This window comes from Orycteropus afer, unplaced genomic scaffold (assembly GCF_000298275.1).
Source record: "Orycteropus afer afer isolate SDZICR_OR568_19922 unplaced genomic scaffold, OryAfe1.0 scaffold00085, whole genome shotgun sequence".
NCBI classification, from domain to species: Eukaryota; Metazoa; Chordata; class Mammalia; order Tubulidentata; family Orycteropodidae; genus Orycteropus; species Orycteropus afer.
Genome location: NW_006921672.1, coordinates 3,461,066 through 3,480,691, shown reverse-complemented (window position 1 = coordinate 3,480,691; position 19,626 = coordinate 3,461,066). Strand labels below are relative to the sequence as shown.

At 37.9% G+C, this 19,626-nt stretch overlaps 1 protein-coding gene across 1 annotated transcript in view; it reads left to right on the top strand.

Annotated features, from left to right (window-relative positions):
- Positions 1 to 19,626, top strand: part of LUC7L3 (LUC7 like 3 pre-mRNA splicing factor) — a 31,874-nt gene that overhangs the window by 839 nt on the left and 11,409 nt on the right. Inside the window, exons 2-9 of the mRNA XM_007941873.2 lie at positions 7,519 to 7,585; positions 10,558 to 10,597; positions 12,850 to 12,994; positions 13,352 to 13,426; positions 14,731 to 14,835; positions 15,937 to 16,098; positions 16,446 to 16,729; positions 17,718 to 17,878. Of these exons, the coding sequence (XP_007940064.1) occupies positions 7,519 to 7,585; positions 10,558 to 10,597; positions 12,850 to 12,994; positions 13,352 to 13,426; positions 14,731 to 14,835; positions 15,937 to 16,098; positions 16,446 to 16,729; positions 17,718 to 17,878 (1,039 nt within the window). The remainder of the gene's footprint in view (positions 1 to 7,518; positions 7,586 to 10,557; positions 10,598 to 12,849; positions 12,995 to 13,351; positions 13,427 to 14,730; positions 14,836 to 15,936; positions 16,099 to 16,445; positions 16,730 to 17,717; positions 17,879 to 19,626) is intronic.

Sequence of the window (19,626 nt, the reverse complement as noted above, 5' to 3'; positions counted from 1 at the left end):
GGCGAGTAAATGGCGAAACTAAACCTAATCTCACCTATCTAGTGTTGTTCACTTTCCACAACTCTGAAACTGGCTCTCTGTAAATGCTGTTACGTGTTGTGAGTGTTTTAATCTGATTTCGAACAAGCAGTGTCACGTTTGTTTTAGATCTTTCCTGAAGAATAGATGTAGAGTTTGCTTTTACTTTGCTTGCGATTGTAACCAACCAACCTGGTAATGTTAAAGCACTGCTAATGAAAATATAAAAGTAACAGTTAAACAAGTATGCTTTTTAAAAATTACTTGATTAATTTTTCAAATAGGCTTTGATCAGAGTAAAATACCTCTTTGGAGGTGTGTAGGAAGACAAGCTGACGTTAGATGAGTCGTTTAGCATCTGATTCCAAAGTAGAAATAAGAAGTGTTTGTTTGCTTTTGAGCTTTTTCCCACGTATCAGAATAGTAATTGTTATGTTGTTGTTATGTGCCATCGAGTCGGCCCCGACTCATAGTGACCCCTCCTTGGGTTTCCGAGGCAGTATCACTACGGAAGTAGGATTGCCCAACCTTCCAACCGCCAGCCGTCTGGTTAGCAGGCAAGTGTCTTAGCCACTATGCTACCAGAGCTCCCAGAATAGTAATTAGGTAACTTCATTACTTTACTTGTCTTCACCCTTTCCTTTCTAGGCATCTTTGTCACCATGAAGTGATTTTTATTTAACTAACTAAATAAATAAATAAATAGATCCCCCCACCTAACATAATCTAAGCTTTGAAGGGGGGGTACATTAGGATTCATCTACTGTACAAATAGGACATTTGTGTGTTTTGAGTAGGAAAAGAAAAATGATTTTGATCGTGTTGCTCCTAACTTGAGCAGCCTTGTTAGGTCTATACCTCTGGCTTTGAACAGCATATGTTTGTGAGGAAGCTGTTTTCGTGGTGGTACTGTATGTGATGAGTTTATGATATTAGCAATGGCAGGGCTGTCAGAATAGCAACTTGGGTTTTATGTAAGTGAAAATAATAAATCTGCTTTACTTTCAGTTTTTAGTCCTTGTCACCAGAATATTTTATGGCTTTAGTGACAGATTGCATTGGTTCTAGATTTGAAAAAAATCAATTACTGGTATTTCAGATTCATATCTGCAGGGAAAGGTTGGTGGTGTTAACTAGGAACAAAGCACATGGCCTCTTCTAAGTAAAATTATTGTAGGGTATAATAAAGCTTGGAAAGCTCATGACATCACTTCCGGTTCATTTGCATACCCTTGTGCGGTTGGCTGTTACTGTAATCCTGGAGGGATGTACAAACCCAGCCCATGATCTAAGGGTTTCACCATGACTGAGTTAGGTCTACTATTTCAAAATAATTTTACATTCCTAATTTATCTAGAAATTTTTATTTGCCAACATGCACTTTTCCCAGTAGATAGGAAAAGCCATTTCAGCTGGGTGGAGTTCTTTTGTTTTCCTTTGGAATTATTGTGTGCCATCCAGTCAGTTACAACTCATAGGACTACCCCATAGGTATTCTTAGGCTATAATTTTTACAGGAGCAGGTCACCAGATCTTTTCCCCCACAAACTGCTGGTGGAATAAAACAAAACCAAACTCAACTGCCATCAAGTTGATTCCGACTCAAAGTGACCCCTTTTGGGTTTCCAAGGTGGTAAATCTTTACGGGAGTAAATTGCCCAGTCTTCCTTCTGTGGAGTGGCTGGTGGGTTTGAACCACCAGCCTTCTGGTTAGCAGTCAAATCCCTTAGGCACTGTACCACTAGAGCTCCTTGCTGGTGGAATAGGGATAAATAAATGCCAAAAGAAAGATGGAACATTAGAGTAAAACTCCATTGCTGTGACACCTTTAGATATTTAACAACTGACATGGAGACTTTTCCATATCATTACAAGCAGTCCCTGAATCACTCATGGAGCTTGTTTTAAATATAGATACCTGAATCTCACTCCTTGTAATTTTTAGCAGTCTCCTGTTAAGCTTGTGAACTACTGTTTCCTGACCTACCCTTCTTAGTCCTGGATTTTTAATTTTACAGATTTGCACAATTTTTAGTTGGTAATAAATTTGTAGTATGTTCCAGTACTGTGTTTTTTCCTCTCTCCTTTCGTGGGTCAAGGAGGCCTGGTGGTACAGTGGTTAAGCAGTCAGCTCCTAACAAAAAGGTCAGCAGTTGAACCCACAAGCCACTCCTTGGGAGAGAGATGTGGCAGTCTGCTTCTACAAAGATTTACAGCTTTGGAAACCCTATGAGGCAGTTCTACTCTGTCCTGTACGGTCGTTATGAGTTGGACTAGACTTGATGGCTATGAGTTTTGTCATCAGTGATATGTGAACAAGTTTACTTGGAGAAGCTTGATTTTAAGTGAAGGACGGATCCGTAATGTAAATTATCAATCCTTATTTATTTGTGATAGTGTATATGTACACTATTCCTCGATGGGATTGATTGACACAGCAGCTGTAATGGCGGGCTCACGTGTGGCAGATTGTGAGGATGGTGCAGTACTGCACAGTTTCATTTTGTTGTACACAGGATCGCTGTGAGTGGGCTAACTCAGTGGCACCTAACAACAACAGCATAACTGCTATCAAGGTCAAATCTCTGCAAATGCTTTACTAGGGCTAGTAGTGCTTCCTAGGCATTTCCAGTTGCTTTGTAGATTGCTACCTCTGGATCTGAGAGATAGTAATTTTCATCTTAAATAAGCTTTCCTAATGTTCCAGGCATTCATTGACACCGACTCTTACCTGTTTGTATTTTGCGTTTGCTCGAGATTATTGATATTTTTGCATTATAAATGTTTATGTCTGCTTTGCTAACCCCAAACAACGGCAGTAATGAGCAAAGCATGCGATTGTAAATTCCTGTCCAGTGAGAGTACTTTGTATTTTTACTTGGGTCCATGTAGGAAAATTTCAGTGTTTTGTGAGAGAAGATACAGTAGCTATACTACTAGAAAGGAGCCCTGAAGCACAGTGGTTAAGTGCTCAGCTGCTAATTTGAACAGTTGGTGGTTGAACCCACTGGCTGCTGGGTGGGAGAAAGATGGGGGCAGTTCTGCTATTCTATCATATAGGGTTGCTGTGATTTAGAATCAACTTGATGACAGTGACTTTGGTTTTGTACTAGATAAAGATTGTTTTAGAGCTATATTTTAAACATCATTAGACTTGATTTCCTAACAAAGGGACTTTTTAAAATTAATATAGTGCTTTATTTTTTAATTTCCCCATCATTTCTTACCAGTAAGTTGGGGGCAATTCCTGCATTCATTTATTCAACAAAAGTGTACTGTTCTTACGGTGTATACAACAGAATAGTTACAGCAGTTGGCCTTAGGGAGCCAGTGGTCTGTCTAGTGGTGGATATGAAGGAGTAAAGATGCATTCATAACAGTGGGATGAGTGCCACAATGGGGAAAAAATAACAGGATATAGAGAGCAAGCAAGACGAGTACCTAACCCCGACTGGGATATTAGGGAAAGTTAGTGACTCAGGTACTGTCAAAGTGACTTTTGTTGTTGTTATGTGCCCTCTAGTCAGATCCGACTCATAGCAACCCCTCCTTGGGTTTCCAAGGCGATAACACTACAGAAGTAGATTGCCCAACCTTCCTTAGGAGGAGTGGCTGGTGGGTTTGAACTGCCAGCCTTCTGGTTAGTGGTCAAGTGCCTTATGCAGTACGCTACCAGAGTTCCTAAAAGTGACCTTTACATCCTAGAAAAACCCAAACTCACTGCTGTCTACTCAAGTTTAGGAGCTCTGGTAGCATAGTGGCTAAGACACTTGCCTGCTAACCAGAAGGCTGGCGGTTCAAACCCACCAGCCACTCCTCGGAAGGAAGGTTGGGCAATCCTACTTCCGTAGTGATACTGCCTCGGAAACCCAAGGAGGGGTCACTATGAGTCAGGTGTGACTCGACGGTACACAACAACAACAACAACAACTCAAGTTTAGACTCCTTAGTAACCATATAGGACAGAGTAGAACTGCCCCCATAGGGTTTCCAAGGCTGTTATTTTTTACAGGAGCATACTGCCACATCTTTCTCCCTCTGAGTGGCTGATGGGTTCAAAACACCAACCTTTTGGTTAGCAGCTGAGCTCACAACCATTGTGCCACCAGGTATCAGTCATCAAGTATCAGATTGACCCTTGCATGTTGATACTGTTGTTACGTGCCGTCGAGTCAGACCCAACTCATAGCTACCCCTCCTTGGGTTTCCGAGGCAGTATCACTACGGAAGGAAGGTTGGGCTGACTCGACGGCATATAACAACAACAACAACAACAAATCACTGCGGAAGTAGGTTGCCCCATCTTCCTTCCAAGGAGTGGCTGGTGGGTTTGAACCACCAGCCTTCTGGTTAGCAGTCAAGTGCCTTAGGCACTACGCTATCAGAGCTCCCGACCCTTGCATACTGGGACTTAAAGAATTTATAGGAATTAGCCTAAGGGAGGGAGAGAAGACAAATATTACTTACTTACCTGGAGAAAATTGTGCATCTGGGAAATTACAGTGTTACAGTTGGAGCCCTTGTTTGTTTTTTGTTGGGGGGCAGTAGATAGATAGTTTTAACAGTGTTTGTAAGACTCATTTTAAGGTTTGAACTTCTTTACATTGGGAAACAATTGAAGGCTTTTAAGCAGGAGAGAGGTTTACTGTCTGGCTGCTGTGGATAATTGAAATTGCATTGAAAGTTGTGTAGGCAATAAATAGAGCATGAGCATGGCTGCAAAGATGTATATGTAATAAAAGCCTGGGAATGAATGGCTGTAGAAAGTAATCATAGTATACCTGAAACATTAAACAATATTTTTTTTGTTATAAATTCTTTTATTAAAAATAACTTCAACTCAACTAAGTATAAAACATTTTAAAGTCTCTGTCATTGAGTATCAGATTGACTGTTACCAATGTGATGAATTAAAAATTCCAGTATTTTAGCTACTGGATGTATTGAATAAATACATAGTGTTTTTGACTTGTTTGGAAAATGGAATTTAACATTTGTTAGAGCCACCTTGAACCTATCCAAGGGTGTTAGTAGCTTACCAAAAGAAGCAAGATCTTTATGGCATCCTACAGAATACAGGATTTAGCTGTGGTTCTATATTTATGGAAGTTTGTAGAGACATGTATATGTGACTTAATAATTTGAAGGCTTTGCTAGGTTTTATAACTTTAGCTGATCTGAATGTTAGGCATGAAACAACTGGACAGACATTCTGCTGATTTTGAGAAAGCATTTTAACAAAAATTGCACAGTATTGATAATTTTTGATTCAATCAAGAGAGAATTATATTGCTTACTGTTAGATTCAGGTAAGTATAGAAAGATGAAAGTACTGAAATAGTTTGCTTTTGTGAGAGAAAGAGCTCTGAATTGATGACCAGAGTTCAAGAGTGCCTGTGTTGGACACAGGGAAGAGGCAACTATGGGGAGGAAGTGGGAAGAGAGCTGTTGCGTTGTGGGAAATTGCAGTCAGTGTCATGAGACAAAGTGTACGTGAACTGCTTTATGGAAAAAATTTGCTCTGTAAACTTTCACCCGAATCACAGTTAAAAAAAAAAAAAACACCACAAACCTAAGGAGGAATACTATGGCATTAATTAAAAAAAAAAAAAAAAAAAAGAGTGCCTGTGTTGGAAGAAAAGAGCAGTGGTTAAAGCTGCTAACCAAAAGGTCAGCCATTTGAATCAGTGAATCTACCTCCTCCATGGGAGAAAGATGAGGCAGTCTGCTTCTGTAAAGATTTACAGCTTTGGAAACCTTACAGGGCAGTTCTCCTGTGTCCTATAGAGTCCCTGTGAGTTGGAATCAGCTCAGTTTGGGTTTTCTTGGGGGAGGAGGGTGTTGGAAGAAGTAAGTACTTACAAAAAGGATGGCTTTTGTTAAGTGTCTCAGCATTTCCCCAATTAAATGTTTTGTGTTTATTTTATCCCCCCTGCCATGTGTTTAAATCTTCCTCATGTTAAATGCTTTCTCATATAAACATTTGATTCCATTAATTAGGAACTTGATTTTACTAGTTTGGTTTCTCTGAGTTTAGAACCATGAAAGTGGGTTTTTTATGAAATAAACATTCTTACTATAAAAGAGGCAAATTTAGCATGGATGTAGAAAGTAGAAGGTCTGTCCTTTCCTCCTCTCCTCACCACCAAATCCTCCCCCAAAACAATTTTAAAGTTGGTATGTATGTTTCCAGACTTTTCCTAATAATTTATAGGCATAAGCAATTTATGTATTTGTTGTTTGTTTTTTAAACAACTTTTTCATATGTACTGTGAGAATTTTTCCTGGTTGGTATATATGAATTGACCGTAATTGAATTGTTTGTTTCCTGGTGCATATTTGCCATGAACATTCTAATTCTAATATGTGTATCTTTAAGCCAGGTGTAGGATAAAGTCCGAGTAAGATAATAACTAGGTTAAAGGAATGAATTTTACATTTTCATGGATGCTGCCAATTTCCACTTAGCCCTCTAGTGTTGTTTAGAGTGCCATTTTTTTCAGCACTGCATCCAGTGCCAGAAAATGCTTTAAATTTTGGTAATTTGTTAAATAATTGTGGGGTCCATGGAAGCACGGTTAATAGCCTGAAAGATTATAGGTATACATGGTGAAAGTGGTAGACTGTTTGCCCCTGTCCTTCCTCCTCTAGATAAGATTCTTTAAAGGAAATATTTTTTAAAATTGAAAATTGTCATTGATATTTTATTGCAGTACGTTTAAAGTGAATGCAACGTTTAATAAACCAGACTTTAATAGCTATAAAAACATTTCATATGAGATTTGAAGATAACTTAAAAGTTAACCATTCATTTTTAAATAATTTATTTCTAAGAACAATTTTTAGGTCGCAAAGAGTAATCTTTTAAGTATTAGAAGAACTTGGAAAGAAAAGGATAATACTATAAAGATACTAAGACAAAGGACCATATAATACTGACATAAAACTAAACCTGTGTTGTTTATGAACTTACTTCTTTTTTTTTTTTAAATGAACTTAATTCTTAAGACCTTTTACAAGAATTTTTAAATGAAAATACTGAACGATATTTCTTCAGATTGATGATATCTGTGATTTACATGGTGATTTCTAAAATCCTGATCTGTACTTTGACCCTGGTCTATAACAAGATCAGAGCAATAAAGATTGTGTTGGGTTTTCTTTCTATTTTTAAATAAAATAAAATTTCCTGTTATTCTGGGATGTCTTTCCCATATTTGTTGGTATTATGGGAGTGGATGGGATAAAAGTACATAGTAGAAAATGGTGGTAACTCTTGTCAGCCCTGCGCATTTTTCTCTTATGAAATCTAGGAGTCTGAAAGTCACTACTTAATTTGCTTAATTAATACAGTTTAACAAATGACAATTTTCTTGTACTTACTTGATTTAAAGATGCAAAGGTCAAACAAATGAGTAAATAGTTGTTTGATGTCATTTTCTAATACAGTTTTTAAACTGAGCAATTAAAAAAGTTAAGTACTTTGTTTTTCTTTACTAGGTTTGTAAATATTATCTCTGTGGCTTTTGTCCTGCGGAATTGTTCACAAATACTCGTTCTGATCTTGGTAAGTGCATTTTGTGTGACTTTCATCAAATTTATGATTTGTGTTCTTTAACTGGTCCTTTATAATTCTGGAATTTATTTTTTCTAAAGGTTTGCTCATAACTTGTTGCTTCTTGGCTTAGATTTTTTAATGTATTAATAAATGTCAGTCTGATTAAACATGGTGACTTAATTAAACATACATGTTTATTTCCACTCCCTCCCAAAAACCCACAAAAATGAAAATTAAAAAACAAAAACTGTAAATGGAAGAGGAGATAACATTAAGATGCCAACAAATTTTTGGAAGATGGCAAATGGATGGAGGAGTAACAACAACAAAGCAGAGAAACCTGTACTCTAAAAGCCTGCAGAAGGGGATACTAAACAGAAGCGAGTGTTTGATCAGCAGAACTCTGGACAGGCTCAGAATTTGGAGGCACCAGGTACCATAGAAGGCAGGGTTGAGTTATGGGGCTGAAAGGAAGAGAGATTTGTCTAGTTTAGGGTTTCACTTCATGCTGTTGACATGTAGGGCTGGATAATTCTTTGTTGTAGGGAGCTTTCTGTGCATGATAGGATGTTTAGTAGCATTCCTGGCATCTACCTACTAGATGCCACTAGCACCTCACCCACCCCCACCCCAACTTTGATTACCAAAAATGTTTCCAGACATAGCAAAAAAAAACCCTGGAGAACCACTAGTCTAGTTGATGAAACTCACAGGTCCTGTGCATTTGGTAAATCCTCCCTCCTAACCCCTATACTTTACTGAAAAATAGGTTATTTTTTGATAAACTGGACTAGGGTGACTCTATCTGAACCACAGAATAATGTAAACTGTGATTTGAATGAGTGTTTTCTAAGTTCTGCCAAGGATGGTATAGTCTAACTAAGTACCATTCTGGATGCATTAAGAGAGAGGCTAATTCCTTTTGTACAGTGGTTTCCTTGGTTCATTAGGGACACATTAGGGGAGTCTAGATACTGGGATTCCAGACACAACACAGGGCAGTCATGAGTAAGAAATGAGACTATGAAAGGTAAAATTGAGTCTGTATTCTAAATAGTGGGGTTCCCCTGTCCCCTTCTTCTGCCCTGTTCCTAGAAGAATACAGCCAGAAGATAAGATGATTCTTCTCTAGAGAAGTGAACAAACAATTCCAAAGAACTTATCTACAGGTACTAATCCTTGGGAATCTCCAAAAGAAAGTCTTACTACCTGGTTTTCCTATGGTAAAGCCCATTAGTTGACAAACACTGCCTATGCATACCAACTTCCAGTCAGGTTTTAGAGGTATCTTTTAAAAATCAATTGCCATCCAAGGAGCACCAACCAGCCATGTGAAGAAAACTTTGAACATGAAAAATTAACCAAAACCAACAGAAAAAAAGAATTTAGTAGAATTAGAGATAATATGGAAAGCAGAAGAACAAAAAAAAAAAAGTCTTAATATCCTCAGAGAGATAAGAGAAAATACTGTATAAGAAAGAATAGTATGCTATAAAAAGAGAGCTTTTAAAAAAATTTCTAAGGAAATTTTTAGAAATTAGAACAGGAGAAATCTGAAGTAAAAATCAGTGGAAAGATTTGAAAATAAAGTGAAGGAAATTTGCCAGAATATTGACAATAGGACAGAAAAGATTAAAAAATAAAATGAGAGGATCAGCCTCGGAGCTCTAATACCTGATTGGGTTGCAGATAGGCAAGACAGAAGGGAGGAGATTATCAAAGAAATACCACGGGGAAAATATTTTGTAGACTGAAAGGTATCAGTCTCTGAATTGAGTGGATCTTCAAGCGCTCAGTACACTGAGTGAAAAAAGAGATCCATGTAAAAGCACATCATGGTGAAATTTCAGATTACCGAGGATAAGAGTTGGGGGCAGATCACAGGATTGTGAATTAGAATGGCCTCAGACTTATCAGTAACAGCATTGGAAGCTTGAAGACATTGGAGAAACACCATCAGGGTTCTGGGCAGATACATTATACCTAGGTTATCTCTGTAGTCAGACATCAGTGTATGAGGTTGAAAAAAGACATTTTCAGGCATGTAGGGTCTCAGTGTGGACCTTTTCTCGGGAAACTCCACCAGAGCATGGGCAAGAAGGAGAGAAACAAGAGCCCCAGCGAACTACATCCGATACAGAGCAGAAAAGAAATTTCTCAGGATGACACCTGTATTGCAAAATTAGAAAATAAGCAGCCCAGTTTTTAAAGCAGGACAGAAAACTCATGGAAACTGATTCTCTGAAATATTTTGAGTCTTGTGGAAAATTAGTATTGAGATTAATTTTTATAGCTGAGTTGCAGTTGTTCAAAAGAATTTGCAAATAGTTACATAGAAAGCTAAAGAAATGAAAAGGAGAAATAATAATTCTGAGAAGAGTATGAGGTATATTAGAAGTGTCATCATAATGTACCTTTTGTTTGGTTAGGTACTGAAAAGTACTTGGTTAATCAAAATACAAACACTGGACATTGATTTAAGCTAAAATTTTGATGTGTAGGGTTGATAAACCAAGAAAAAGCAAATTAAACCTAGAATTTAGAAATATGGAGGTAAATTCCAGAAGTAACAGCTAAAAGAGTTGGAATTACTGCTTCTTGACTAGTCTTGCACTACTTGATTTTATATGCAGGTATTTGAAATTAATAAGTATATAAAATGTCAGTGGTGGTTCAGACCAGTGATCTACCCATCACACTGTTCTTTGGTGGCAATAAGGAAGAGTTTTCTATTTTCCTCTTTTTTTTTTTTGTTTTTTTCTCATCATATAATTGTTCTCCATTATATTGACTTTGAAGACCAATTTTCATGTGCTTGTGTGGACATTGTTTTACTATTCAGTAATAGTAATTTAGGTGTCTACAAACTATTCAGTGGTAAAATGGATCTTTTTTCCTTTTTTAAAAAACTTTTTTTTGCAAGAAGTGGTTAATACCACAAATATTGTATACATTCCTATTTCTCATTCTTTCTCTTCCAGGGCCATGTGAAAAAATTCATGATGAAAATTTACGAAAACAGTAAGTTGTTGCTTTTTTATTTTACTTGTCGTTTAGTTAAAAGAAAAACGTTGAAGAAATAATGAAAAATTAATGATAGAGATTCTATGTACTGGTTAGGGGTTGTAGGAAAGTTAATGTGGTTTCAGTACTGTGCACTCCAGTAGAAAGCAAAAGGTCATTTAGAAGACAGGAGTGGAAGAAAAGACCAAAGTGGCTGACAGAAGAGACTCTGCAGCTTGCTCTTGAATGTAGAGTAGCTAAAGTGAACGGAGGAAATGGAGTAAAAGAGCTGAACAGAAGATTTCAAAGGGCAGTTTGAGAAGACATGGTAAAGTAGTATAATGAAATATACAAAGACCCAGAGTCAGAAAATCAAAATGGAAGAACAGGCTTGGCGTTTCTCAAGCTGAAAGAACTGAAGAAAAAATTCAAGCCTCAAGTTGCAATATTGAAATATTCTGTTGGCAAAATACTGAACAATGCAAGAAGCATCAAGAAAAGATGGGAGGAATACAGAGGCACTGTACCAAAAAGAATTTGTCCGTGTTTGGCCATTTCAGCAGGTAGTATATGGTCAAGAGTTGATGGTATTAAAGGAAGAAGTCCAAGCTGCATTGAAGGAATTGGCGAAAAACAAAACTCCAGGAGTTGATGGAATACCCATTGAGATGTGTCAACAAATGGATGCAGTGCTGGATGTGCTCACTCATCTATGCTAAGGAATTTGGATGACAACTGCCTGGGAGAGATCCATATATGTATGTGCATGTTCCAAAGAAGGTGATCCAACACTATGTAGCAGTTACTGAACAATATCCTTAATATGACACACAAGTAAAATTTTGCTGAAGATAATTGAACAGTTGCAGGAGTACATTGGTAGGGAAGTGTCAGAATTTCAAGCCAGATTCAGAAGTGGGTGTGGAATAAGGGATATTGCTGATGTCGGATGGATCTTGGCTAAAAGCAAAGAATACCAGGAAGATGTTTGTTTGTGTTTTATTGGTTATGCAAAGGCATTTGACTGTGGATCATAACAAATTATGGATAACATTGTGAAGAATGGAAATTCTAGAATGCTTAATTGTGCTCATGGGGAATCTGTACATAGACCAAGAGGCTGTCGTTCGAACAGGACAAGGGGATGCTGCCTGGTTTGAAATCAGGAAGGATGTGCATCAGCATTGTATCCTTTCCCCATTTATTCACTCTGTATGCTGAGCAAATAATCTGAGAAGCTGGGCTATATGAAGAAGAATGGCATTAGGGTTGGAAGAAGACTCACTAATAATCTGCAATATGCAGATGACCTAACTTTGCTTGCTGAAAGTGAAAATGACTTGAAGCACTTACTGGTGAAGATCAGAGACTACAGTCTTCAATATGGATTATACCTCAACATAGAGAAAACAAAAATCCTCATACCTGGACCAATAAACATGATAAATGGAGAAAAGATTGAAATTGTCAGAGATTTCATTTTGTTTCAACACCCATGAAAGCAACAGTCGAAATCAGATGTTGTATTGTGCTGGACAAAACCTACGGAAAACCTCTTTACACTACTAAGAGGCAAAGATATCACTTGAAGACTTAAAGTGTGCCTAACCCAATCCTGGTGTGTTCAGTTGCCTCATTTGCATGTGAAAGCTGGACCTTGAATAAGGAAGATGGAAAAGCGTTGATGCCTTTGAATTGCGGTGTTGGCCAAGCATACTGAAAATACCATGGCCTGCCAGAAGAACTAACAGATATAACCTTGAAAAAGTGCAGCTAGAATGCTCTTTAGAAGTGAGAATGGGCAGACTTCCCCCTTCTCTTATTTTGGTCATGTTAGAAGGGACCAGTCCCTGGAGAAGATACCATGCTTATTTAAGTAGAGCGTCAACAAAAAGAGGAAGATCTTCAAGGAGATAGGTTAACACAGTCACTGAAAATGATGGGCTTAAGCATAGCAAAGATTTTGAGGATGGCACAGGAGGACTGGGCAGTGTTTATTCAGTTATACATATGGTTGCTATGAGTTGAAACTGACTCCACAGCCCTTAATAACAACAACACAGTAGAGCTGGCATTTGAGCCAAGATTTCCCTAATTATAAAATCTGTGTTTTTGACCAACTACAGTGCTATACAGCTTCCTTTCACTAGGATGAGGGGCAACCATCGCTTTGTATATATATACCTGAGTTACCCTTCAGCTGAAAATTAAGAGTAGTTAAGATGAGTATGTAAGTTGTAATGTTTGTTTACTTACTAATTTTTTGTCAGGTATGAGAAGAGTTCTCGTTTTATGAAAGTTGGCTATGAGAGAGATTTTCTGCGATACTTACAGAGCTTACTTGCAGAAGTAGAACGTAGAATTAGACGAGGCCATGCTCGTTTGGCATTGTCTCAAAACCAGCAGTCCTCTGGGGTAAGCATGAGATGAATTTATGGGTTTTTGTAAAGTGTTCTTGTTCTCTGAAGACCCAGAGACTTCCATATATTTTAAAATTTGCCTTCCTTATTCATTATTCTGTGTTCTTTTAGAATGATTTTTAAAATACATTCCTTTTTTTCCAGTCTGTGTTAGTAAATGTACCGCTAATCATAAGATTTTATTTCTAAATGTTAGTAACTAATGAAATATTTAACAGAAAATAAAGGGTAATAAGTTATGATATTTATAATTAGCAGTTTAGTTATTAGATACAAATATTGTGTATGGTATGTGACAGCTTGAATATTTCTCTTTTTACTTGTGGATAATGCATTTTATTATCTTCAATAGGCAGCTGGCCCAACAGGCAAAAATGAAGAAAAAATTCAGGTTCTAACAGATAAAATTGATGTACTCTTACAGCAGGTGAGAATTATGTGCATTAATGTCAGAAAATACTTAGACACTTAACCAAAGAAGATACAAGAATGACGAATAAATAGGAAATGGTGCTCTACATTGTTAAATCATTACCCAAAAAAAGTGCTATTGTCATTGAGTCAATTCTGACTCACAGCAACCCTATAAGACATACTAACTGCCCCATAGTGTTTTCAAGGCTGTAAAAGTTTACGATTTCTCCCAAGGTGCTGTAAGTGGATTCAAAACACCAGCCTTTTGCTTAGCAGCTGAATGCTTTAACTACTGCACCACCAGAGCACCTTTGTCATTTGTTAGAGAAATACAAATTAAAACCACAATTTCACAGCTAACAGAATGGCTAACATTGAAAAAACTGACCATACCAAGTGTTGGTGAGGATGTGGAGCAATGGGAACTATTGTACACTGTTAGTGGGAATGTAAAATGGTACAACCACTTGGAAAGGAGTTTAAACTTTAAAAGTTTAAAATGTAGCACTAGCCATCCAATCCTAAGTATTCACCAAAGAGAGATTAAAAACAAAACAAAAAACCACTGCCGTTGAGTCAATTCTAACTCGTAGTGACCCCTGTTGAGTTTCCAAGGCTGTAAATCTTTATAATAGTAGATTGTGTCATCTTCCTCTTGCAGAGCAGTTGGTGGGTTTAAACCACCAACCTTCTGGTTAGCAGTCAAATGCCTTATCCACTACGGCGCCAGGACTCCTTAAAGAAAAAGTAAAGCACATCTGTTCAAAGAATTGTATATCAATGTTCATAGCCCCTTTGTTTATAATTAACAACAATAACAACAAAAAAGCAACAAAAGTGGAAACAGTCTAAATGTCCATCCACAGGAAATGGATAAACGATTTATGGTTTATACATACAATACTGAATACTATTGAGGAATAAAGGAGTACGAGCTGATTGGTAGTGACAGAAAGCAGGTCAGTGGTTGCCTGGGGTTGGAGTTGGAGGCAGTGCTACACAAAGAATGAGGAAACTTTTCAGGATGATGGATACGTTCATCATCTAGATAGCAGTAATTTTATGGGGTTTAGGCTTATGTCAAAATTTACCAAACTGCACTTTAAAAATGTACAGTTTATTAAATGTCAATTTTACTTCAGTAAAGCTGTAAAACATCAAAAGTGTTCATTAAACCTAAAAGGGCTGCAGAAACAATAAAACTAACCAAACAAAAAAACCCAACACAATCATTGCATGCTAGTGAAAGTTGGGAAGTACAATACTTGGGACGATTTGGTTAGAAAGGTGTATTGACTGCTCTTTTTTTCCCCTTAGATTGAAGAATTAGGATCTGAGGGAAAGGTAGAAGAAGCCCAGGGAATGATGAAATTAGTTGAACAGTTGAAAGAAGAGAGAGAATTACTTAGATCCACAACCTCGGTGAGTAACTCACAATTTAAATTACCTAGCCTGTTCACTGAAAATTACTTGGGACTTAATTCTATAAAGGAACCTTTGGAAGCAGTTTTCTAACGCTCTTAATCAAGGGTCATCAAACTGCTTTAAGGACCACATAAACAAAAAAAAAAAAACCAGACTCACTGCCATCAAGTCTATTCCAACTCATAGCAATTCCCAGTGGGTTTCTAAGGCTATAAATCTTTTTCTTGTTGTTTTTTGTTTTTTATTGTGATTTGGGTGAAAGTTCGCAGAGCAAATTCATCTTCCATACAGCAGTTCACATAACACCTTGTCTCATGACATTGACTACAATTTACCACAATGCAACAACTCCCCTCCCATTTCCTCCTGACAGTCACATCTTCCCTGTGTCCATCCCTCCATGCACTCCTGTCCCTGATCTGTCTCCTTGTACATAAACAGCCCTTCTTTCTCCCATGATTATTCTCTCCAAGGAGTGTATTTACCTCGGGTAAATGCTCAACTCATATGCCTGTCTTTTGCTTGGCTGGAAGGCACAAATGTGGGCTCAACTCCAGACCTGAAGGGCAGCTAGGGGCCATATAGTCTCAGTGTTCTACCAGGCTCTATCAGACCATATGGCTGTAAATCCTTATGGTAGCAGACTATCCCATCTTTCTTCCATGGAGTGTCTGGTGAGTTTGAACCACCAACCTTTTGGTCAACAGCCAAATGCCTTAACCACTGTACCACCAGAGCTCCCTGAGGACCATGCAATAAATATTTTTTTAAATTTCCAGGCCACTTATCATCTTCTTCCTTAACTATTTTAATTGATTTTTTTTTTTTTTTTTTTTAAATTATGGAGGCCACAACTTTAGTCTGTTAATCCTAACCAAGAAATAAATTCAGGCTAAAATGGATTGCTTTCTGAAAGAGGTCTGTCAGAAAGCAATCCATTTTTGCCTGAATTTATTTCTTGGCTAGGATTAACAAACTAAAGTTGTGGCCTCCATTAATTAAAAAAAAAAAAAAACTTAAAAGAACAGTACTTTTTTGGGGATTTGTTTGTTCTCTTTTCCTTTGATATTCTTAACAGTAACTAATTTATTCTTTTAGACAATTGAAAGTTTTGCTGCCCAAGAAAAACAAATGGAAGTTTGTGAAGTGTGTGGAGCCTTTTTGATAGTAGGAGATGCACAGTCCCGGGTCGATGATCATTTGATGGGCAAACAACACATGGGCTATGCCAAAATTAAAGCTACTGTTGAAGAATTAAAAGTAAGTTTCTTATAAACATACTATAGCTACAAATGATCACATGGGGATAGAAACCTCTTGTTGATATTTTACTGGTTTGTGTAATGATATGAAGCAGTGATAATTCTTGGCAGAATACTTCATTTTCTTCAGTCTTGAGTGTGAGCGATTTGGGGGGAAGAATATTCCTGAGAGGATTAAGTCAAATAATGGTAATTTCATATACATACATGATGTTGCTGTGTTTACATTGCCCTTTAAGACACTAAATTCCATAGGTTGGTACTATTTGCCTGATATTAGGTGACTTTTGTTTGACAGTGTCTTCGAGGTTATAGTTGTTTAAAAATCTAACTTGATTTCCTTAGGAAAAGTTAAGAAAAAGAACCGAAGAGCCTGATCGTGATGAGCGTTTAAAAAAGGAGAAGCAAGAGCGAGAAGAAAGAGAGAAAGAGCGGGAGAGAGAAAGGGAAGAAAGAGAGAGGAAAAGACGAAGAGAAGAGGAAGAAAGAGAGAAAGAAAGGGCTCGTGACAGAGAAAGAAGAAAGAGAAGTCGTTCGCGAAGTAGGCACTCGAGCCGAACTTCTGACCGAAGATGCAGCAGGTCTCGGGACCACAAGCGATCACGAAGTCGCGAAAGAAGACGAAGCAGGTATACAGAACACCTGTATGTGCCTGGCATGTGGTGAGCGCAGGAAATGGTAGTAATTATTAGGGTTACTCCTTGGAATGAAGCTTGAAGTGGAGTTGAGCATAGTAACATGGATTATGAAATTATGATCTGTTTTCAGGACAACTTCTTTGCTATTTCACCAGTCTAAGGAGGTTTGACATAGTCTTATTAGGAAGGAAGTGTCCCAGATGGTCTCAAGTGCTTCTCATTGATTCTGAGATGGGTTTTAAATTGTCGATTATTTTTTAATAAAATTGGAAAACCAAGTCCACTGCCACCAAGTCAGTTTCAACTTAACAACCCTATAGGACAGAGAGAACTGCCTCGTAGAATTTCCAGGGTTGTAAATCTTTAAGGTTACCTACTCTTCTTTTGATTCCAACATCAAATATAATATAAGAACTAAAATAATCAATATAACTAACCATTTTAAAACATGAAAATAAGAAATTAACTTTACTGTTTATAGTTTTGACTAACCTACCCACTGCCATCGAGTTAATTCTGACTCATAGCAACCCCCATTGGGTTTCCAAGACTGTAAAACTTTACAGAAGTAGAATGCCTCATCTTCCTCCCACAGAGCAGCTGACGAGTTTGAACTACTGCCCTTCTGGTTAGCATCCAAATGCCTTACGCAGTATACCACCAGAACTCCTTAGTTTTGACAGAAGAAGAATCTTAAAAAGCATAATGGTAACCTTAGTAGCACTATTAGAGATAAATAGAATATAAGGAAGAATTTGAATAATTTTCAGTTCTTGCCATTTCAATTCTTAAAAATTATTTTAAGTCAAATTCTTAAGAATTGAAAATATCAGTATGTTTTACTAGTAAATTCTATTCATAGGTCTCTGAAGGGTAAATTTTGCTTAATCTTGTTAAGCATTCAACAGTATTTAATTCTTCAGGGCATTTTCTTGTAATACCAGCTGATATTGCTTTCTTTTTATTTCAAATTACTAAGAAGTAGAGATCGACGAAGAAGCAGAAGTCACGATAGATCAGAAAGAAAACATAGATCTCGTAGTCGGGATCGAAGAAGATCAAAAAGCCGGGATCGAAAATCATACAAGCATAGGAGCAAAAGTCGGGACAGAGAACAAGATAGGAAATCCAAGGAGAAAGGTTAGTTTACGTGAGAGTTTAAATTCTGTAAGAGACTGTATCTTCATACTCTTGTGTCCTCACTCAGTTTTTCCCAGACTTGAGCAAAGTTCTGTTACCTTTTAGGTCCCTTCAAGCAGTACTCTTCTTCGGTCATTTAGGGTAGGAGACAAGCATTCTTTCCCCCTCTCCTGCTCTCATTTTTAACAATGACAGGTGGTCTGAGGTTTTTTTTTGTGTGTGTGATTTGGATGAAAATTTACAGAGCAAATTCACTTCCCATACAGAAGTTTACATACACTTTGTCTCATGATATTGATGACAATTTACCACAATGCAACAGCTCCCCTCCAACTACCTCCCAATAGTTACCTTTTTTCCCCCTGTGTTCATCCCTCTATGCATTCCTGCCCCCTGAGCTGTCTCCCTGTGTTTAAACACCCTTCTATTTTCCCATGATTGTTTTCTCCAGGGAGTATATCTACCTAATTTAAATGTTCACCTCATATGCCTGTCTTTTGTTTGGCTGGAAGCCACAGGTATGGGTTCAATTCCAGACCTGAAGGGCAGCTAGAGTCCATACTACCATTGGTTCCACCAGGCTCTATCAGACCAGCAAACCTGGTCCCCTACCCACCTCTTTTATATTCCAAATGATTTTGAGTTTTGTTCTACATTGTTCTCCCTCTCTATCCAGGATCTCTTACGTAGATCCTCCTCTGAGTGGTTGACAGTGGTAGCTGGGCACCATCTAGTTCTTCTGGTTTCATAGTCGTATAGGCTGCAGATTGCATGGTGTACCAGTCGCTAGGACTAATTGTTTCCATGAATTTTTGGTTTTCTTCATTCTTCTTTGCTCTGGACGAGGAGAGACCCATCGTTGTTGCATCTAGATGACTGCTTGCAAGCTTTTAAGATCCCAGTCACTACTCGCCAAAGTAGGAGGTAGAACAATGTTTTGTGTAGTATGTTATGCCAGTTGAGCTTGATGTCCCCTGTGACTATGGTCCTGAGCCCACAGGTTCAACTGCTCGCTCCCTCTGGGTAGCTGGCTGTGACCAGGAAGTGACTACAACCTTGTCCCTTGTCAGCTCTACTATACACCTGGGAATTCTGACCATTTCATATAAACTTATAGGACTGTTGTCTGCCAACCCTATACATGTTCTTGGACACACTCTTCATTTTATAGACATACCTAATAGTTCAGCCTGTCCACCCATCTATCCATTTGTATACCCATGTTTGCCTTCACTGACAACGCAGTACTATATTGTGCAAAAGGTTCATCTTTGGTGTCTGTGCCTCTCGTGTACCTCTCTATGTCTTCTTCTTCCTCAGTGCCACCATGTTGATCACTCACATTTGGTACATTGCCCTTCACCCAAATCAATACTTAATCTCTACCTGTGTAACAGTGTTCCCTCCCCTCCCCTCTCACCCCTAATAACCAACAAAGGAAATTTCCTTCCATAGATAAACCTTTCCTTGACTTTTATAATAACAGACTAATACAATATTTGTCCTTCTGTGATTGACTTATTTCACTCAGCATAATGTCCTGCAAGTTCATCCACGTTATGCAGTGTTTTGCAGATTCTGGGTTATTCTTTAGGGTTGCATAGTATTCAGTTGTGTGTATGTCCCATGGTTTGGTTACCCATTCCTCAGTTGGTGGACACCTAGGTTGTTTCCATCTTTTGGCTGTTATAAATAGTGCTGCAATGAACATAGGTGTGCATATGTCTGTTCTTGTCATGGCTCTCACT